Source organism: Cyprinodon tularosa, unplaced genomic scaffold, assembly GCF_016077235.1.
Source record: "Cyprinodon tularosa strain WSP-4 unplaced genomic scaffold, ASM1607723v1 ctg389, whole genome shotgun sequence".
Classification (NCBI taxonomy): Eukaryota; Metazoa; Chordata; class Actinopteri; order Cyprinodontiformes; family Cyprinodontidae; genus Cyprinodon; species Cyprinodon tularosa.
In genome coordinates, this window is record NW_024039106.1 from 70,864 (window position 1) to 94,112 (window position 23,249).

The window sequence follows — 23,249 nt, forward strand, 5'->3', positions numbered from 1 at the left end:
GTGTCAATTTAACAATTTAGTTTGTAAGGGCTTTGTGTGGTGTGCAGTGAAGCATCAACTCAGGCACTCTGCTTCTCACCCACCTCTCATGGATCCTGTAATAGACACAGCCTCTGAAGGACTTTAGGATGCTCAGACCACTCACCTGTTAAAACTGAGTAACTACAGAAGTCAGTCTTTGACAAAGCAGGCCCCCCTTTCTGCTGCGAGCAAAGGATCTTGGGGTTATTTTTTGTTGTTCAGCGTTGCAGCTGTATGTGACACACAATGGAAAATAATTAAATCTGTATTTTGACCTTATGCGGTGTTTCAACAATTCTCTATTGTGTGTTTCAAGTGTTTTCCTTAACAAACGTGCAGTGCTGGAGTGCTGATATCCAGCGGAGCGCGACACCGACTCAACAGCAAGCGACGGGATGGGAACGCTGTGTAGTCATGCTCATACCACTGAGGTTATTGTGAGGATTGTCAGGGAAGAAGAAGAGCACAGAGGAGCTAAAGAAATGAAAGATGTTAAGTCTGCCAGTTTGTCACAAAAGCAGTGTGCTTCTGTGTGATAGACTGGCAGACCGTACCGGCTCTGTATCCTTTGGGACATGCGGGCGTCTGTTATGGAGTGACATTCTTTAAAGAAGCTCTTCTTGTTTTATGAAGGCAGAGGGAAGCCACTGGTTGTGTCTTATTAGGGCAGCTTGTTTCTGTGAAAGGTTTATGACCTGAATCGGACAGATAGTTCACAATCAACATGATGACCTGGAGGATAGCAGCGAGAATGTTACAGCAGATGGATATCCTTAGTGGCGTCTGAGCGAGTCTAAAAAAGCTGCCCAAAACCTTTATAATGTCTAGGAGCAAATATCAGGGCACGGTTAAAAGGGAGAGTAAGAGAGCAAATTGGATCTTTGACACCTACAGTTAAATCAGTCAACAAGTCATTAAAGTATGCATCTGAAAACCCAATATTTCTCATTATTTATTTCAAAAACTTTTTTCTACAGTGCTGAAAAAAACTATTATGTTTTATATCAACTTAACAGCAGTGCCATAAAAGTATGTATGCCATAGAGATGTTTTTGAATTCACAATTTTGTTTAACTTATAATTGAATGTATTAGATAAAGAAAAAAAAAAGAATTTGAAGTGATGATTCAATTTTTTTATCAAAGTGAGAGAGATCAAAACAAGCCTGTAATTGCCCACTAAATATAATAATTGGTTTTGCCGTCCTTAGCACCTGTCACCAAGGGTTTGGTTAACACTAGCAATCAGTCTGCGATAGCATTTGGTGCAAAACATTTTTTATTCAGTTAAATTTTATTATTTTGAAGCTCTACAGAACTGATCCACTCTCCTTGATTTTGCTACTTTGTCTTTTTTAAAAGAGAAATGAGCTTGTGTGGTGTAAAATTTAATTCCAACAAATTAGGCTGTTTTGGTTAAACTTTTTTTTCTCTTAAATCATCATTGATATAAAGCTTGTTATATTAGACAAGGTCACAGTTTTAATATTATCATTCTTTTCAATCTGAAATTATTTAAAAGTAACAAAATAAAGCAAAAAAGTGTGCAACTGCTTTCTTTGTCCTGTAAACTATTCAATCGGTGCATGACATCTTTACTTAAGCAGCCAATCAAACCTCAATCTTAATTTATTCAGTGGGGGGAAAAAATGTCAAAGTTTTTTATGAAATTTTTTTAATGAAAGATTCAAATTAATGCTCTTTGGGGATTTTGCTACCTTAGACAAAATAATAAAAATAAAAAAGGCCCCATATAATTTCTCCGCCGACTTGATTTATTCAATTTTTGATTAAGCCTTTTTAGGAAACACAAATCACTGGACTTCAGACTCACTTTAAATACAATCAATGTGATTTCTAATTCCTTCTTCATTATATAGTGACTGTGAATTCCCCAAATGTTTCATTTCAGAGTGTTTGCAAATGAAAAAATGGTAAATCTGTAATTTTAAAGAATAACTCAATAAACAAATATTACTTTGTTTGTTCCTTAAGAGAGGGCACAGACTCTGAATATTAATTTTGAGACTCAGTTGAGAATCTGCACTTGAGTTTAGAGACAGGATTTAAAGATTTATCCCAATTCAAATACGCCAGCATTAGAAAGGCTCAACATCGACGATTAGCCTGCAAGAAGGCAGTGTTCCAAAACATCCCAAAGGCGTCAGATGGAGCATTAGTAAGGCCTCTGAACCTCACTCAACTTCATCTATAAGACTTTTGGTAGGTAAACTATTTTTTTAAGGACTGAAGGTTCAGTACTTATGTGTTTTAAGTTGAACCATAGAAGACAAGCAGAGAGGAAACCTTTAATACTGGCAAGTGCAAAGCGAAAATAAAGACATTTAGTTACACTACATATATCTCCAAAAGGAAGAAAGAGATGACTTAGAGATAAGCTTTAAAAGGCTGTAGCTTCAAGTCTTGACTGAAACTATTATGTTCACAGTGCTGTTTCAGTTTTTCAGCCTTTCTTATTTTAAAAGATATTGTTTAATTTAGCACAAAGACAGCATGCATCTGCTGTAAACATAAGTAAAACACTTTATAAAAGTTTATGCAGCTTTCTTTTCGGAACTATTGATACATTATTAATATGTCTGATAGGCTTATGGCAACTTTAAATGGACTTGTGCTGTTAGTAAAGAAAAGATTTGTGATTTTTCTCTCATTTTAACATCACATTTTGCTTTCAGAGCAAATCTCCTGTGTGCAAGCTCTAACAACTGCCAGTAACAATTCTGCATCCTTGAATCAAAAGAGAGTATTTTGAAAATCCTTGTTCCAATATTTTTCTGAACAAGTTTTCTCAGCTCTAGCATTTCTTTTCAGTTCGACTACCGGGGGCAATACAAGTTTGCAAACGGTGAATATAATAGTGAGGAATAACATCTCACGAAAGCATAAATATTTGGTGTCTTTTGGAGTAAAAATAATAGATATGGAGAGTACATCCAGGGCAGAGGTCAATGTCCCACTAAATAGCTTAGTTTCTCCTCATATTCTGTAGCTGTTGCTTAGATACTGTTGGATGGTAATAAACAGTCACCCGTGTAAACCTTACTTCAAGATTCCTATTAAGAATATGATAAATGTGAAAATATAGAGGCAGTGCTTTGCAAAAGCCATAATATTGAGTAAAAGCCATAATATACATTAAAACTGCCAGTTTTGATGCATTTTATTTGGAATGTATGTAATAGACCAATAGACCAACAAAAAGTAGAACATAAATGTCCCTTTGGATGTAGATTCAGATTCATTTGGTTCTTGATATTTTCCCAGCTTTGGCTTTGTATTACTGTGGGGTTTAACTCATGCTGAAGGTTTATTTCCTTCAAACTGGAAAAGGCAAAACCAAAAAAAAAATACTTTATTTTTTGAGCTGAAAAACAATTTTTTGTTGTGTGTAAGCGGACAATACTTATACATTTAAGTTGCATGTTATTTGAAGTGGTAAATGTTCCTCTAACTTGCAGGTTTTTGTAGTAAAAGGCAGGTAGATTGAGTTTGCTGCTAAGTGTTACTGTTCTGTACTGTTAAATTTTAACAATACCAATTGTTGCTAAAAAGATAATGCCAAAGGAATTTGGTACTCACATCAAAATGACAGCAAAGCAACTTACTTATTTCTTATCTAAGTTTACGATTGTGCAACTGATAGTTAAGGTTCCAGTATTCACACTTTGTAACTACACTGTAAAAAAAGTCAGTAAATTTACGGTAAAAAAAGGTAAAAAACCAACAGTTTTTGACCGTCGTATCCAAAAACATTGCATTACCGTAGAAATTACATGGAACTACCGTAAGTCGAAACTGCAAAGAAAGTCAGTAAATTTACGGTAAGAAATGGTAAAAGACCAACAGTTTTTGACCGTCGTACCCAAAAACGTTGCATTACCGTAGAATTACATGGAACTACCGTAAGTCGAAACTGCAAAGAAAGTCAGTAAATTTACGGTAAGAAATGGTAAAAGACCAACAGTTTTTGACCGTCGTATCCAAAAACATTGCATTACCGTAGAAATTACATGGAACTACCGTAAGTCGAAACTGCAAAGAAAGTCAGTAAATTTACGGTAAGAAATGGTAAAAGACCAACAGTTTTTGACCGTCGTATCCAAAAACATTGCATTACCGTAGAAATTACATGGAACTACCGTAAGTCGAAACTGCAAAGAAAGTCAGTAAATTTACGGTAAGAAATGGTAAAAGACCAACAGTTTTTGACCGTCGTATCCAAAAACATTGCATTACCGTAGAAATTACATGGAACTACCGTAAGTCGAAACTGCAAAGAAAGTCAGTAAATTTACGGTAAGAAATGGTAAAAGACCAACAGTTTTTGACCGTCGTATCCAAAAACATTGCATTACCGTAGAAATTACATGGAACTACCGTAAGTCGAAACTGCAAAGAAAGTCAGTAAATTTACGGTAAAAAATTGTAAAATGCCAGCAGTTACTGACCAGAATATTCACAGCATTATACTGCCGTAGAAAATACATGGCATTATCATAACTGAATAAATATATATCCTAAATAATTGTGACAGTCACGAATGTAGAAAATACAGAAATATAGTGTAAAAATATAAGTAATTGTAAAGTTCTTAAAAAATTGTAATATTGCCAGCAGTTAATTACCCTAAACTTAACAGTAGCAATCAGCCAAAATTACAAATTTTGCTGATGTTTAGATCTACAATGTAAAAGCGTAAACAAGACTGCAAAAGAATTTTTTACAAAGAACAGAATGCTGGTGTGATATTCTGGTTTCTTTTTTAATAATGCCTTTAATACACCAAACTGAAATCTCAGCAGTAGACCAGGCATCGATCTGGCGATCCACCGATTGCAAAGCAAACTCCTACAGCCAACGCCACCATCACTTATGAGAGTATTTGATCATTAACATTAAGAGAACTGTATGTTAGCCCCTCTTGCTTGAATGAAGCTGAAGTTGGTTTCCAATTGCTGCTTCCAATTTGGGAAATGGCTAAAGGGCAATTCCACCTAATTTTTCACTACAATCAGCATCTTTAATTTACTCTAGCTAAAAAACTACAACACCTAGACTCTTCAAATCTGGACTAGATTATTCTCAACTCATATCAGAATATTTAAAACCAAGTGTGGGGTTTGTAAAACCTTTATCTGATTTGTGAAACTTCAATAAAGAACAATTCTAGTGTTATCCAAAATCATACAAGTTGTAAAGTCACCCATCATTGAAGTTTCACAAATCCCACACTTGGTTTTAAATATTGTGCTATTAGTAGAGAATAGTCTAGAGCAGGGGTCCCCAAACTTTTTCCTGCGAGGGCCACATAGCTGTTCCTTTCTCTGCTTGGGGGCCGGTCTTAGTTTTTGGAGAAAGATACCTTAGAAACTTATTGTCAGCAGCAAGATTCTTTTAACTCTGTTCCTGTAGTGGTGTCCTGAACTCAACACAGTAAAGTCACTGTGCTAACTAAGGTTGCTAACTAGGGTGCTGAGAGCCCAGTAGGCCTGGTCCTTGTCAAGATGCTGCTACTGTCTTTGAAATCAAATTTCTGCTATTTTTGCACGTTCAGGAGGAGAAGGGCAACACATCACAGGTGAGTCCCTTTCACGGTTTTAACTGAAGTTAGCTAACTTTAACCAACTGACAAAGAAATGTGTAGTTTCTGAGCCATGCTGTTTATGTATATGCACTGCAGCTATATATTTTTACTATACGGAACATTTAATCTTCACAGATGCAACACTTCCATTAAAGTTTCTGTAGGAACGGCTGCTTAGATTATATTTCTGGTCTACTTTAGACTACATGTGCTTAAAGTTATTGTTAATGGCAGAAGCAACTTTTTCCAAGTTTGGTTCAATAATTAATTTGAATTACTTTGAGTGTGAAATGTTCATGCATGCAAGTTAAATCTCTGAAGAACATGTTAGCTTTTGTTTCAATACTTTGGTAATACTTAGAAGTATAAAGCTTGGCATCAGAGATATTATTTAATATTTTCCTTTGACGTCTTGACTCTCACCCCCAAAATACTTGCACTAAAGTCACTGGGTCCATGACAGTTGAAGGATTTTAAAATAAGAGAATTTAAATATTAATATTTTACAGCTTTTCTCAGTTTGGGTGCATCTCTCAGAACAGAATTGAAATTCCTAAAACTACCTGTTCAATCTTCAAATTACTGTGTCACTTCTGCACATCAAAAAATTAGTTTTGCAAGTTTTGCTTTTGTACATCATGTAGCTGGTTATGTACACTTCTATGCTTTTATAATTGTAATTTGCTTTTATCGTCTTGATCAAAATATGTTAACCCTCCTGTTGTCCTCGGGTCAAAATGACCCGCCACTGTGTTAACCCCCCCCCCAAAATCCCCTAAATGTAATTTTTAACTTGAGATTTTAAGACTTTTCCTAGATTGGCCCAGACAATAGAAAAAGTTCAGTGTTGCTTTTAGTCTCATTTCCATGTAAGCTGTACAAAAAAAGGTACAAAGATGGTCTTCAGGTCAAAATGACCCGTGAGGCAAATGGAGTTGAAATCAAGGTCACAGAGTTATTTACAAACCATAAAATGTTACAAAGTTTTAGTTGTGTCTCAGATCAATCAGTAGCAGAAGTAAGCAGAGAGTGGAAGGCCAATTTTCCGAGCCACAATGCCACTCAAACTCTTTCACACCTACTCAAGACTGATGCGATTTGATGACCGTGAATCAAGTCCAGCAAGATGTATGACAGACAAACTTGCAGCCATAAGAGAGGTATGGGACAAGTGGGTGGAGCAGTTACCCTACCTCTACAATCCAGAGCCTGATGTAACAGTGGATGAGCAACTGGTTCCATTTAGAGGTAATCTGTTTTCATATTTGTAATAAAAGTGATTTTCACTATTGATTTCTTTGACTGTTTTCTGTGACACTGATACTAATCACTGATGCTAATGTCTTTTGTCCAAAGGTTGTTGTCCTTTCCAGCAGTATATGCCCAGCAAGCCAGCAAAATATGGGATCAAGTCATGGGTGGCTTCCGAATCAAGCTATGCTTGGAAAATGAAAGTCTATACTGGGAAGTCAACCAGTGGATGCCCAGAGAAGAACCAGGGGTTGCGAGTTGTGCTTGATGTGACAGAGGGACTGAGGGGTCACAATGTGACATGTGACAATTTCTTCAACTCTTATGAACTCGGACAGCAGCTCCTGAAGAGGAAGATCACCATGGTTGGTACAGTTCGAAAGAACAAGCCTGAGCTCCCACCTGCACTGCTTGGGTCAAAGGAGAGAGAGGTCTTCTCCTCAAAGTTTGCCTTCACACCCACCACCACTCTAGTTTCCTACCTCCCAAAGAAAAACAAGAATGTAGTTCTTCTGAGCACACTGCACAAAGATGGCGACACTAGTGACCGTGAGGACAGGAAGCCAATCATTATCCTGGAATTCAACCGAAACAAAGGAGGTGTGGACAACCTAGATAAGGTGATTGGAGCATATAGCTGCAGAAGAATGACTGCCCGCTGGCCCCTGGTCATCTTCCACAACATCATTGATGTGTCCTCCTACAATGCCTTTGTGATTTGGATAGAGATCAACCCAACCTGGATGTCTCATAAGCACAACAAGAGGAGGGTGTTCCTGGAGCAGCTAGGAAAGGCACTTGTAACTCCACTCATTGAAAGAAGGAAGCATGTCCCCCGCACAGAAGCCTCAGCAGCAGTTGTGAAAGCTATTCAGAGTGCAGCAGCTCCTGATCAACCTGAGGATCCATCTACCACAGCCACTTCCCCAGCTAAGCAAAGTAAGAGGAAGAGATGTCAGTTCTGCCCTCAGACTGTAAAACACATACTGTGTGCTGCAGGTGTAAGAAATATATCTGCAAAGACTGTGCACTTGCATACTGCCCTACATGTGCCAATTAGTTGAATGGGTTATGTTATTTTTCATATTTTTGTATTGTACATCCTCTTGTTCACTGGAGAAAAGTAAAAGAAAATTAGTCACTGTGATGAATAAAAATGCATTCGAAACTCATTTTGCACATTTTTTTTCTTAAGCTATAGAAATTCAAGTGGAGAGGGAAAACTCAAGTATTCACACATTTTGTGGTGAGTGACAATATACAAGATAGAATTTGGTGTTTAAAATTCAATTAAGCTGCTTATATTGGGGGTTTAGTGAAGACGGGTCATTCTGACCCGGAGGATAAAGGGTGTATACAGAAAATGAGGACAACAGGACAACAACGTGTCTGTGTTGAATTCTCAACTTCCAAAATAGCATCAGTTCATTGTGTAAGTCTTAACATGCATAAGTCTTAAAGTTGTCATAATGTGAATCATATATTAATTAATTTATATTCTATTATTTTCTAAATCTGTCCTGAATTGGTAAATTGCTCCCAAGTGAGTCCTGAGTTTCTCTAACAGGTCAGTGTATGAACCATTAGCTCAACCAACGGTCAACCAGTTTTCTGAAACAGATTGGAGGTGCATCTTGTGAACCATCAGTTGGCAACATTATGCTCTATATAGTCAGAACACAACACAATGTTACATGTCTGAGAACTGATGAACAAGTATCTGGACAGAGTGAACAGCCAGAGAGAAGAAGAGGAGTGAGGCTGAGGAGGAAATAGTTGGGAGGAAAGCAGAAGAAGAGTCAGAAGAGGCTGAGGACATCTGCCAGTTTCCATCAGTCCAACATCAGGACATGGCTGAGACCCACAACATGACGCTGATGGAGGTCCTACCACCCTACTGTTCATTCCTTAACCCCACTGAGGAAAAAAGATCCTCAGTGGAGTTAAGGAACAAAGTGACTATGGAAATTAAAATGTAATGTAATTTCTACAGCACTGTACAGTTTTCCTTGAGGAGATTGTCCTGTGGCTCCTTTTCTACTTTTTTTGTTCTCTGCATTTCTGTCTTTTTCTTTCTGAATCACCAAGGCATGGTCCATGAATAAATTATAGCAAAAGCGTAAATCAGTGTTTCTCAATCCTGGTCTTCAGCGTCACCCTGTCCTGCAGGCTTAGGTATTTCCCTTCTGCCACACACCTGAATTGTATCTCTGGATGATTAACAAGCTTCTGCAGTACTTGATTGTCATCCAATCATTTGAATCAGCTGTTCTGGAGTAGAGGCACATCTAAAACATGCAGAGCAGGGGGTGGTGAGGAGCAGGGTTGAGAAACACTGGCGTAAATGATCCTTTTGTAGTCTCTTCTCATGACTAATCAATTTGACTGTCTTATCTGTACATAGAGAGACTATAACTTATTATTTTGAGTCACTGATATGTTAACAGACAGAATTTTAAGAGCTGAACTAAGGATTTTGAAAGCAAACAAATGCTATTTTTCCTGTTTCTACAAATTGTTTTGAGAAATGCGCTTACTGTTTTGTAAATGCCAACAATGACTTGAGAAATGCACCAAAAGTGACTGAGAAAAACTAACCTAGCATAAATTGTCTCCGCTGTATCAATTTGTTTGCCTGTATGAAAAGTGTTCACATTTACAGCTTTGTTTCTGCTAGCTTGCAGGAAATGTAACTTACATAAATGGTTGAAGACAACCTATTGGCCTTCATGAGACTCAGATAAATGGTGAGTATCTATTTCATAAATTGCCTAAAACAGTTATATTTGTTTTTATTTGTTTTTTGTTTGTGTATTTTGTCTGGTTGCAGACCAGAGGATCACACCTGTTGACAACAAACAAAGGTTTAACTACTGAATTTTCAGTCAGAAATGATCGCACCACCTGGTTGAAGTACCTGTGTCCATATGCAAGTCAACAAAGGTGAAACAAACATTTAAGCGAATAAGATGTTCATGTAGTGCATCTTTCTAACTTTTTCTTTTTGTTTTCCAGCAGAGAGGAAACACCCGATTGACAACATGCGAGTCTCAATTTCAACCTGTGACTGGGAAGACTACAACCATCCTGAGCAACGTCTGATCTCAGCGACTTGTGACTCTCAACCCAGAACAAGAATCCTTTTATCACCATTTTGTCTTCTACAATATGTTATCTCTTATGTGGACACATACTGTTTGTTTTGTTTCTGTTTTCCAGATCTCAGTAATACCGTGAGGAAACTGGACAGAAAATAGAATCAGTTCTTTTTTTAACTTGACTTTTTAAATAGAAATTGTTTCTTTAAGTGGATTACTCGTAATCTGTATTTTTGTATAATTAGAAATTATTTTCTTTATAACTTTCTGTATAGAAATGCTTGACAAGTTACACTTCCTTGTGTGTTGTACTATAATTTGTATGGTAAAATTCTGGTAGGAACAGAGACCAGTAATTTACCATAAGTTTTTTTTGGGGGGGAGGGTTTACAATAAAATGTCAATATATCATCCAGTCTGGATGTGTTTTTCACTCATGGAGATATTATGCCTCAGTCAGCATGACCGTATTTACTACGGCAAAACCACATTTTATTTTTTTTAAATATTTTAGGAAGTACGGTATTTTACCGTATTTTAAAAATACGGTAGAATCCTGCATTTACAAAATACGGTAATAAACTGGCAGCTGTGGTTGCCAGAATTTTACCGTATATTAAAAATACGGTAAAATCCTGCATTTAGCAAATACGGTAAAAAACTGGCAGCTGTGGTTGCCAGAATTTTACCGTATATTAAAAATACGGTAAAATCCTGCATTTAGCAAATACGGTAAAAAACTGGCAGCTGTGGTTGCCAGAATTTTACCGTATTTTAAAAATACGGTAAAATCCTGCATTTAGCAAATACGGTAAAAAACTGGCAGCTGTGGTTGCCAGAATTTTACCGTATTTTAAAAATACGGTAAAATCCTGCATTTAGCAAATACGGTAAAAAACTGGCAGCTGTGGTTGCCAGAATTTTACCGTATATTAAAAATACGGTAAAATCCTGCATTTAGCAAATACGGTAAAAAACTGGCAGCTGTGGTTGCCAGAATTTTACCGTATTTTAAAAATACGGTGAAATCCTGCATTTAGCAAATACGGTAAAAAACTGGCAGCTGTGGTTGCCAGAATTTTACCGTATATTAAAAATACGGTAAAATCCTGCATTTAGCAAATACGGTAAAAAACTGGCAGCTGTGGTTGCCAGAATTTTACCGTATTTTAGAAATACGGTAAAATTCTGGCAACCAAAGCTGCCAGTTTTTTACCGTATTTCTAAAATATGGTAAAATTCTGGCAACCAAAGCTGCCAGTTTTTTTACCGTATTTTAGAAATACGGTAAAAAACTGGCAGTTTTGGTTGCCAGAATTTTACCGTATAAAGACGGTAAACTTCTGGCAACTCAGCTGACAGTTTTTTACCGTAAAATGAGGCCGTTTTTTTTTTACAGTGTATTATATGGTGGTCTGGTGGTTAGAGAGCAAAGCATTAGCCTCTTAAAGTGGCTGCACAGGTCACCAGTGTGAAACGCAGACTGTTGCTGATCCCTGAAACCATGGTAAGAACTGCAGACAAAAAAAAAAAAAAATTCCTACTTGAGTGAGAAAAAGGGCTAACCAGAACAGTAAGTTAGAGCTTTAAGATTTTTAGCTTGTGCAACCTTCACTTCTTGGTTCAGTTAACTGCTTATAAGCTTTCTTTCTTTTTTGCCCTCATTAACTTGTCCTGTAGACCAGATCCCAGTTTATTCAGAAAGGTCATCTTTAACATACTAATTGGATAATTATTATGAAGTTAAGTATAGCTTTTAAAAACAAATAACCATTGAGGAGGTATATTGATTAGATGGTCATTAATACACACAATCCTTGAACATTTATCATTTTCTTTACAATTCAGAAAGATGTATTACTTTGTGTTGGTATTAAGTAAAATTCCAGTGGAACACATTGAGGTTTGACAAAATATGAAAAGGCTAAATAATTTTGCCATGCATAGTTAAGACAATTTAGAAAAGCTGTTTCCCTATGTGCTCAAATACTAAAAAAACAACAACTTCTTATTAAAGAGGCAATAACTGTGTTCATGAATTTACTTGGTGATCAGGGATAAATAACTACTGTGATGACCTCTTTTGTGATTGCTGTTTTTCAAACACTAACTCACCGGGATGAAATAAAATGACCGAGGTAAAAAAAAATCTCTAACAATAAAACTCCTTTGTAATTCCTGAAAGCCTGTGCTTCCCCCAGGACTAGAGCTCTTTTAACGATTAGGGTTGCTGAACTCTTGCACAGTGGCCTCTTTGAATTAAGCCCCCCTTTTCTTTGTGGTAGGCCACTCACCAGGCTGATCTTGCAGGCTAATTGGCCTCAGGGTTTGTGAGCAGTGTTCACCAATGGTCCTCTGAGATCAAGATAAACCGGTAGAGGAAAAGGGGTGCTGTGCATCCCCGACTGTCAGTGGCCACTCAGGGCATGGACTGTTAGTCCTTATAACTAACCCCTGCTGTGCATGGTCAGGACCCAGTCTTAAGCCATAAGATAAACAAGATATTATTTTGGAGAGACTATGAAATACACTAACAAGAGAGGCATGAAAAAAGCAGATATTTTGAACCACTTATTGTACGCTGCAGAAGTTGGAAATTACAACTTTTTTGAAGGTTATAGGCTGTAAAAATTGCCAAACTTCCTGAGACTCTTTCTCGTCATTTATTCTCTTTTTTTCTCCTCTTAATGGTTTTATGTTTTAGTTCCACCTCTAATTTTACAACATCATATATAAAGGTATAGTTTGAGCCTGTATGTGATTCTGACAGCATAATATCATCCATCCATTGCCAAAATCACCAAATACATTTCAAAGTTTTTTTGTTGTTTTTTTTTCAAGGATGCCAGAGAGGTTTTCTTACACTAATGGGTAAGAAGGGGGCTATAATTTAGCCTGGGTGCCATTCCGAACTTAGTCCCGCCCACAAAGTTTGAGGTCGGGGAAGTTCGGTCTGGCTCTGCTCCATAGTAGCGTGAGTATTATCACCCACTGTCAGGCGATCCAATCAAATTGTCAGGGCGGGCTTTATACGATGATGGACAGATGACCAACAGTCACGTAATCAACCACGTGACCAATGTGCGCTTGGGTGACAACAATAATGGCTGCCGCTGGAGAGTTTAGGTGAGTAGATTCTGCTATTAGGTCTGTTGTAGAAGATATCGACAGCAAATTAATTTTAAAAGAGGAACAGAGAAACGCGATCAAGTCTCATCTTCTTATTATAGGCGTGCAATTGCACGCTTTGATTTTTGTTCACAACAACTATGCGTCGCTTAACATACATCACGCACTCCGTTGCTCTTATTGGTTGTAGGTCTATCCAATTGAGTACAGAGGCATTTTTTTTCCTGGTTCGTTCGAAACACGCCCCATAATCACAGCTCTATGGAGCAGTATCAGACTCATATTCTGACTAGAATTGAGTCGGACTACGTCAGACTAGCTATAATTACCATGGATGGTCAAACAGACCAACCCAGTCAGTGGTCTCATAAATATGTGGTCTGAGTGATTTGTGTTACATATCAATTAATTCTTTTAAATAATAGATTTTTTTTGTGTGTGACTTAATCTAATTGAATTAAAAAAAAAGTTATAATTAAGTGGTAAATTTGCCTTTCAACATTTTAGCTGACTGACCTCTGTTTGCCAAAGTACTAAAATAAGGTAATGTGAGTGCCTGACAAGTTCGTATGATCTTTATTCCTTCCATAAAAAATAATAGATAATTTGAACTTTTTTATCATAAAGTCAGTCAATAAATCAATAAAGTCAATCAATCATCCTGTACACCCCATCTCTATCTGGAATATTACAGGGTGTTTTCTAGTCATACTTAATTATGACAAAAGCTTTTCTTCTACCCTTTTAGTTTTCTCTTACTCTGTAATATTCAACTCTACACAGGATTGAAGACCAACTGTAATGCATGGGGTTCAGCATCTTGCCCAAGGACCCTTCAAACTTTAGGGTCAGATGATGGAATAAAAACTCACAACCTTCCAACTGCAAGAGGACTACATTTTACGTTGAGCTAGAGCAGCCTTTTGTTTAGTGGCATGACACAGGGTGATTGTGAGACAGATGGGTCTAAATAAAATGCAATTCTACACTATAATTCAGTTCTATAGGGTGTCAGGCCTGGGTTTGAATCCTAGTCTGTAAAAAAAATACTGCATTTCTTCCCCATCTGGTACCAATTGCCACTAATGTAAACAAGTCAGCCCATAAGAAACGTTTAGGCAGTTGAACATTAGACAAAAATCTTGCTCTCCAAGGACAAACCGGCTGTGTGGATCTGAGAGTATTGTTCTTTGATTAAATATCTTCGAGGTGAAGGAAAAATTAAAAGGTGTACACTCTTCCCTTGAGAAAGAACACATTCAATTATGGTTTCACACAAAACACATTTTTGTCTCTGTTGAAAAAGACATCTTTTTCTGAAACCAGGTCTTTTTGAAATTTTTTCTCACCTTAGATTGTTAATATCAACAACACGAAGCATTACAAATGGCCAAGAAAACTCCACCAGCTATTCAAATTATCTTAACCTAAGCAAGAAGAGGGTTGTGCATTAACAAACCTTTCCACCCACCTTGTATTATGAGGATGTTTGACATAAAAGGACAATGAATGTCCATAAAATACTCCTACGGTAGATATTTAAACATTCACAAGACATAAGTAAAGATCCCTTTGTGGCAATTACAGGATGAAGACCAGATTGCATAAAATCAAAAATATAAGGCTATAGTAGTCTCTTGACCATTTTTACTACAGTACATGCCATGCTATTGATTAGCTGCACCCTTGTAAAATCTTAGCTTTAATATATAGGGAGAGTGGAATACGTATAACAGTAATAAGGGCAGGTATTGTATGTTAGTGAATGCAGAAGCAGCTAAATTAACTGGCCTCACAACGTTCTGTTTCTATTTTGTTTTTTGACACAGGCCTTTTGTCCAATATATATTCGAATTATTATATGAAATAATTATTTCCCCCACTGTTGATCCATTAATGCACGTTTTCTTGACAGCTTAGTTCAATTACACAATTACAACAAAGGCTTGTTCATTGCCATAACCAATTAATCAAGAAATCACTGCAAGCTGTCAAATAACCCAAAGTAGAATCTCAAAAAGCAACACAACATGCCCCACTCTAAAGAAAGTTCCCCAACAGAGGTTATACCCATCTGTCAGTCTGAAAAGGGTTAAAAAGCCGGTTCTAATGCTCTACTGTGCAGGTCTTAAAGCTAAATACAGATTTTTTCTTAGATATGATTTTGTTTCATGGTTGCTCATATTAAGACTTTAAGATAACTGTCATCAGACTTTACTGTCAACATTGAATTGTTTTGCATGTTCAGTGGAAGCTGACAACTCGTGTTTTGGAAAAATACAATATATATACTAAACATTTCAGTATGTATGTCTTAAATATATTGTTGTAGGATCAGAAAAGTAAATTATGTTGCATTAAGGTGTCCTCTGTAAGGCCTACAAATGTTGCTGTAGACCTACTACAGCAGTCGTAAGTAAAATATCCTACTATCAAGAAACTGAACAGAATTAAAACACCATAATGTACATGTAAACAGCAATCTAATGGCTGGAGCTTGGAAAAGGAGATGAAAAAAAAAAAATTGGTAAACATGTGTTTATAGAATACAGCAAACATACAGTCAAAAACTCTTGTTTTTTTGTAATTCTCTTGACAGTTGATCTCTTTGCTTCTCTCCTCTTATCAAATAAAAAAAAATCAAATATATAATCCACAAAAACAGTGATGTAAAAGTGGGTTTAAATCAGATAAAACTATTCAGACTCAAGTCCCTTTAAGAAAAAGTGTTACCTTTGGTAGACTATGAACTTCAAAATAAGACAGTGAGAGCTAGGGTTGCCACATTTCAGAAATGGAAATAAGGGACGCAGGGGTTCTAGAGAAATTTAATTGTCACAGGGGTCTGGGGGTCCTCCCCCAGAAAATGTTGTATTTCATAGATGCAATTTCCTGCAAATTCCTGCATTAACCAAATTGTGTAATGTTTCAGCTTAACACAACAGTACCATACTTTTATTTTGTTCTTTAAGCATGGCTTGTATATCTTGCAATAAGCTACAGCGAAATAAAATAATTAATAAATGGAAATGTTAAGTTTGCACGGTAATGTTTTTTGTGTGCTTATTGTTGTTTTATTTTGGTTTTTAGTTACCCAGTTTATTAAATTACTCACTTTAATTAATCAGAATAAAAAATTCTGATCTTGTATGTTGGGGATATCAGAAATGAAAGAGTAAAAATAGCCAGAAAATGTACTATAGGCCTATACAGCATGACTAAGTGTTCTGTAGCTTACACGCTAGTGTACAGTGTATATGTTGGGATTTACACCCTTCCAACATATCCAGTGGATGTTGGAATGCTGAGGGTGACTAATGATCGCCAGCAGGTGGGGCAGGTTGGCTAATTCAAAGAGAGCCATCCATCTGGCGGCCACACCTTTGGTCTTCCATGCATCGGCAGCATTTTCTCCCAGCTTCTCCAGGATGGACTTTGCAATGATGCACTCCTATTAAAGCGGATCCATGTCAACCTTATGTATAAAGGGCAAGGTGAATCAAGAACAGTAGAACTCTAAGCTCTAGCTACGGGAGGGAGGGAGAAAGAATCAGGATGTGCAGACATGGATGACACTCGCAACAGTAGAGTCATTCTGTGCGCAAGTGCCACCGAAAGTACTGTTTTTTAGTTATTCATGAAAATACGGAACAAAATAGCGTCCCTTATCAGTTCAATACGGGTTGCTCAATTTAACTTCCAAATACGAGACGATGGGTGGCAACCCTAGTGAGAGCAGTTATCCATAAATAACAAAACAGCATAAAATAATGGGAAACTTCATTTCAAGTGACCAGCTTACCAAAATTACTCAAGGAGTGCTTAAATCACTCATCTAGGAGCTCTCAATAAAAATAATGAAAATAAAAAAAAACAGACAAAACATAATAGAGCAACTTACTTTTAGGCAACCCTAGCATTTGTTATTTCTATTAACCGGCTTTGGTAAGTGTATTTAAGTGTGACTGACAAATTTCTTAGGTTAGGTGGGAGCTCTAGTCCAGACAAGGCAACCGCAAACCTGACAAAATTTAAATCCTGCTCCCAGAGCAAAAAAAAGACTGAAGCCATACCTTACAGTGGCTCCATGTACCTCAATCCACATAACCAGCTACAAACTGGCGTGTCTTTGTATGTGAGCCAATGTAGACCTCACGACTCTCTTAACACTCAACGGCTGACACAAACAACAATGATGTGTTTAAAGGGCTATGCTTTAGTTGTTCCTTTTATTGCAGAGTTCATAACATTTTTCGCTCCATTTGTAAAGACTGCCTTCTTGACAATCCATGCAAACACTCCTTTTCTCCCAGCTGTGTTCTTACTCCTCTTTTTTCTTCTCTGTCAGTGTTACCGCACCTCTACTTGAATGAGTATTAAATTGCCTATTACAATGCCTAAATAGTACAATTTATGTTCAGGTCCCTTTTAATAGATCCTCAGCTACAACCGAAAAACAGACAGTTGTGATAAATACGAAAAACCACATAGATTTTGAACATGAAAGAAGCCTGACAATTTTGTATGAATTTAGGAGGTGGTAAATCATTCGAGGCAAAGATGAAATGAGAGCTAAATGCTGTAGAAGGTGACTTTGAGAGCTTGATTTACCATCAGGGCACAATAAGAGGGGTGACATGTGAGAGACAACATTGTAAAGATGAAACCAAGGAAGCAACTGTCATAAACTCCAACATCTTTCATGTCATTTCTTTGCATGTGCAATATCACATTTATCCACAGACTGTTTCTGTATTTTGTAAAACACACAAACACTTCTCATAAGTTTATGTCACAATTTGCCCAACAGTGGAAAGCTAGGCTATTATATGGACATACAAATAAAAAGGTATAGAGATAGATGGGTAATCATTGTAACTTGAGGTTGTGTTCATTGTTCACTTACAAAATACCATAATTAAGCTGTACAACTGTATACTTTTGTGCTTTGTAATATTTATTTACATAACTTTTGGACAGTTATGTGCTGCTCTGTGAAATGCAAATCAAAGAAGTAAGTAAAACATAATTTGGTAACCTATTATTTTATTAAAAGATTTTGCCCAAAGAACCCAATGACTTTGCTCAGTGCATGTGAAGATGCCCTGTACAGCCTAGCATGGGACCCCAATCTGGATCCAGGCCTGGGGTTGGGGTTTGTCAGCAATTGCCTGATGGCTGGGTTCTTCCTTGTAGGACCCTGCCATGCCCAGCCCGAAGTAGTGATGTGAGGGCTTCCCCTAGCGGGCTCACCACCCTGAAGGGGAAGCCATGAGGGACCGGTGTAAAGAGGAATTGGGCAGCAGTCAGAGGCCTTGGTTACCCAATCCACGGGAGCGCAGATTGGCTGTGGGGACTTTGAAATGTCACCTCACTGAGGGGGAAGAAGCCTGCAGTTTTGTGGGAGTTGGAGCAAAACCGGATAGAAATAGTCAGGCTATCCTACATGCATAGCGTGACTGTCTGCTGGAAACATCTGGTCGAGCCCTCGGTCAGGGAAGTGTTCAGCTCCCACCTCCAGGAGAACTTCTCCCAGATTCTGGGGGAGGCTGGTGACATAGATCTGACAAACCATCTTGTGCCTTGCTTTGCTAACACTGTTTTTAGTGTGAGTGGGAAGCTGCTGGACATTGTTGGAGTGTAGAAGGAATACTTTTAGGATCTCCACAATCTGGCCCACACCGCTTCTGTGATGGAAGAGGAGACATGGTACTTGGTTGACACGCCTCTTCAACATTGCGTTGAGATCCGGGACAGTGCCCCCGGATTGGTAGATTGGGGTGGTGTTCCGCCTGCATAAGAAAGGGAACCAGAGGGTGTGTTCCAACTATAGGGGAATCACATTCCTCATGCTCCCAAGTAAGGTTTATACCAGGGTGCTGGAGAGGAGAGTCCAGTTGATGATCCAACCTCGGTTTCAGGTAGAGTGTGGTTTTTGTCCTGGTCATGGAACACTGGACCAGCTCTTCACCCTCTTCTCCAGATCAAAAGGAGTCAGCGGAGGTGACTGACATCTTTTCCGGGTGCCTGCTAAATGCCTCCCTCCTGCAGGAGGCAAGTTCCACTGGGAGGAGGCCCAGGGGACAACCCAGAACATGCTGGAGGTCAGTGTTGTACATGAACGGGTTCAATGAACGGTGTTCACTGAATACGTTCATATTTTTAGTGAAACATAAATCCCCTTCCCTGTCTGTTCCTCCTCATCTACCGACCACCAAAACCAAACCCATCATATTCTACTGAGATGTCAAATCTCCTCACAATTTTCTGCACATGCTCTGTCGATGTTATAATTTTAGGTTATATGAAGATCCACGTTGACACCACATCCTGTCGTTTTGCAGCTGAATTTCTCCAACTACTGGACTACTTCAACTTAAAACAACTTGTTGATGTCCCCACACACATACTAAGGGGCATAGCCTGGACCTGGTCATTACAAACTCTGCTCCTCTCACCAACATGCAGGTGTATGACCTAGATGTGTCTGATCACAAAGCCATTTCTATGGATCTGCCATCCCAACTCAGTTTTTCCAAGCCTAAGCAGAATATCTGCTTCAGAAATCTTAAAAGCATAAACCAAGAACTCTTGGCAGCAGACTTTCAACATCTTTCCACACACTTTTCATCAGCCAATGAAGCAGTTGCCTACTACAACAGCAACCTTTATCCGCTCAGCACCCTGGTTCACAGATGGGTTTCGTAAGAGGAGGGCAGCAGGGCGGGTCATTGAGTGTTGTTTCAGGGCATCTGGCCTCACTGTCCATAAACAAATTTACCGGGAGCCCAAAATATATATATATGCACAGTCCCTCAAAGAGGCAAGGTCACAGTTTTGCTCTGAGGCCATCAGAAACAACCCAGGAAATTCCAAGCAGCTTTTTTCCACTATAAACCCCCTTCTCAAACCACAATTTCCCCCACTTACTGCCACTACAGAACAGCAGTGCATTAAATTCATGGATTTCTTCACATCAAGAGCTCTCTCTGTTCCTCCCACCCAAAAATTTCCCCCAACTCATACCGTCTCCAATCCCCTGAACTACTTTCCTGAGGTTTCATCAGAAGAGGTGCAGAACATTTTCAGGAAGATGAAATCCGCTACCTGTCCCCTGGACCCTCTCGAAACATCCCTGGTAAAATCCCATATCACTGCCCTAAGTCCCCTGATCACTGCTGTTATGAAACTCCCTGCTACCCCTGTCTTAAAAAATGCAATTATCACACCATTGCTTAAAAAACCCACTCTTGATCCACAAGTCCTATCCAGCTACATGCCTATCTCAAATCTCCCTTTCATATCAAAATTACTTGAGAAAGCAGTTGCCACTCACCTTCAGGACCACCTCAACCATCATAACCTCTTTGAAATTTTTGAGTTAGGTTTCCGCTCTGCCCACAGCACAGAGACAGTCCCAGTCAGAGTCACAAATGACCTTCCTCTGCTACGCTGATGGCAGACAGCTCTATGTAAATGTTGCAGCTGACACCCCACCCTCACAGTCATCCCAATTAAAAACTCACCACCTATCTGGAGGAGATAAGGGTATGGATGGAGCAAAACTTTCTTTCATTCAAAAACTCAAAAATCGAAGCCACCCTGGTTGGAAATCCTCATCAAACCAAATCATTATTCATAATCAGCATCACCTTTTCTGGTTCTAACATCCCACTCTCATCAACAGTTAGTAATCTTGGTGTAAAAATGGACTCTCAATTTACCTTTGAAGCCAATATAAATCAACTATGCAAGACCTCTTTCTACCACCTCCGTAACATTTCCAAATGCTGTCCCATTCTCTCCTTCCCTGACTCCAAAAAACTGGTTCATGCCTTTTTCTCCTCCAGACTGGACTATCGCAACGCACTTCTCATTGGGATTCTTAGAAAGAGTCTGCATAGTACATAGAGTCTTCAGTACATTCAAAACTCTGCAGCCAGGATCCTGATGACATTGCAAAAACATGACCACATTACCCCCATTCTCCATTCATTACACTGGCTTCACATATCAGGATTGAGTACAAGGTTTCCCTCCTCACACATCAATGCATCCATGGACATGCCCCCCCTACCTCAAAGAATTTATCAACCCACAGAACACAACCCACTCCCTTCGCTCCACTCATTCACAACTCCTCCATATTCCCAGAACCAGACTCAGACAATGGGAGATATGGCATTTTGTGTTGCTGCCCCACATCTGTGGAATGCCCTCCGTGACACCTTGAGGGCACCTCAATTCACTGAGTATTATAAAAAAGAAAAACATTTCTTTTTAGCCAAGCTTTTGGTCCCCTCTTCTCTAGCTTTTTATGCTTTTCTCAATTTTACCTGTAGCACTTTGAGATCTTTTGATGGAAAGTGCATAAAGTAAATGTATTATTTATCATTATCATTAAAATTTGCAAAGATGAATGTTGTTCATTCCAAGTATCCAGTCTGTGCATTTCTAGCTATCTCTCTAGTTATGCCGCTATAGTCTTCAGTTGCTGTTTAATTTTACTTTTATTTTCTAAGCCAGGGATGTCAAAGTCAAATACACCAAGTGTCATGTTCGGCTGAATGTATTTAGCCCAAATGCCGACCACACTCAGCAACAGAGATCAGTTAAACTGTTTATTGAGTTGTAACAGAGAAGATGGAAGCAATGGAGACGACGAGGGAGCAACAGCACCGGGACCCGTTTGACTTCTGAAAGGGAAGGTAGGTGATTAGGTGGGAAAGGCGAAATGCACAGAGGAACGTGAGCTTACCACCGGATGTGGCAACCTAACCAGGGGAGGACGGAGCTGACTCAGCACTGATCGATGGAGTTGGTGGTAGGTGTCCGAGTGACCGGTTGGGCATGGGCTTGAGGGTGGTCCGAGCAGCGCTAACTATCCTGAGATCCGGGGCAGCAGGAGAAACCAGACTGACTCAAAGCACCTTGCTTGGAGCCGGGAGAACAGGGAGGACCAAGTGGAAACACAGAACTCGGAACAGGCACGAGAGAGATCCTCCGGGAAGGCGATCGAGAGGAAACCTGGGGAACACAGAGGTAGAAATTAGCGAGGGAAGTCAGTTCTCCGTCGAGAGACTATGGCCTTAGGCGTACCACTACGGTTAACGGTACCACTACGGCTGAGTACTGACACCGAGGGCCAATGGACTAATTTGCTACAAGACGAGGGCCGGACTGGTTAATAATTATTAAAACATATTGAAATGAACATCGCCTATCAAACCAAGACCTAACACATTGTTTAAAAAAAACTATATATATATATATATATATATATATATATATATATATATATATATATATATATATATATATATATATATATATATATATATTAATATCAAAATGATCAATAAACTTTTATTATATTAATAAACTAATTAAGATAAATACATAAATCAGGTGCATGTATTATAAACTGAAAATGCATTACTGTGCTGCTCTATGATCCTACCGATCACTGCTTTCAAATAGTAAAATAAGAAAACCAAAATGAAATCAGTTGTATTCTCTATCATGGCTCTTATCTGCATTTTCCTCTCAGTCTATTTAACTAAAATATATGAATAAATGAAATAAAATACTTAAATTCTATGGCACACAGACAAACTAATACTTCCTTCAAAGAAAAGTCACATCTTGTAAAAAGAAATGTAAAAATGTAATGAATCACAGCAGCAGACCTAGATTTTAGCCAGAGGTTCTTTAAAAAAGGAATTTATTAAACAAAAAGCAGAGCAATACCAAAAAGGACCAAAGAATCAAAAAGATGACAGACTGGTGTCAGCAGAGGCTTATTGAAGCCAAAATAAAAGGAGCCTGGATGGAAGGAGAGGGGTTTAGAGACGGACACGCTGCTAAGCGAGGGGCAGGTAGGATCTGCACACCAGGCACAGAATACCAGGAGGTGAACAGACGGCACAGTCAGGGCACAAGTCCACACCTGTAATATTGCTCCGTCTCAATCAGAGTATCATGTGGATCCCACCTGCCTCTCGCTCAGCAGCGTGTCCGTCTGCTGCAGGATCAGCTCCGCCCCTCCTTCCATCTGAGGGATGGAGTAACACCTGCGTGCAGCAGTTGCAGAGCCCAGTTAGTGCATTCCGCTTTCAGCTCAGCTTGGATTGCTAAAGGGGGAAA

At 38.6% G+C, this 23,249-nt stretch overlaps 1 protein-coding gene and 1 long non-coding RNA gene across 2 annotated transcripts; both read left to right on the top strand.

The window, feature by feature from the left end:
• Positions 1-6,416: 6,416 nt before the first annotated feature.
• On the top strand, positions 6,417-8,635 carry LOC119791415 (piggyBac transposable element-derived protein 1-like). Its single transcript, XM_038297485.1, has 3 exons — positions 6,417-6,873; positions 6,982-7,815; positions 8,580-8,635. The coding sequence occupies exons 1-3, from the start codon at positions 6,681-6,683 to the stop codon at positions 8,633-8,635; spliced, it is 1,083 nt and encodes a 360-aa protein (XP_038153413.1). The 5' UTR covers positions 6,417-6,680.
• A 136-nt stretch (positions 8,636-8,771) lies between these two features.
• On the top strand, positions 8,772-10,203 carry LOC119791416. Its single transcript, XR_005281855.1, has 3 exons — positions 8,772-9,623; positions 9,707-9,819; positions 9,892-10,203. It is a non-coding gene; the product is annotated as an uncharacterized LOC119791416 (long non-coding RNA).
• The last annotated feature ends 13,046 nt before the right edge of the window (positions 10,204-23,249 follow it).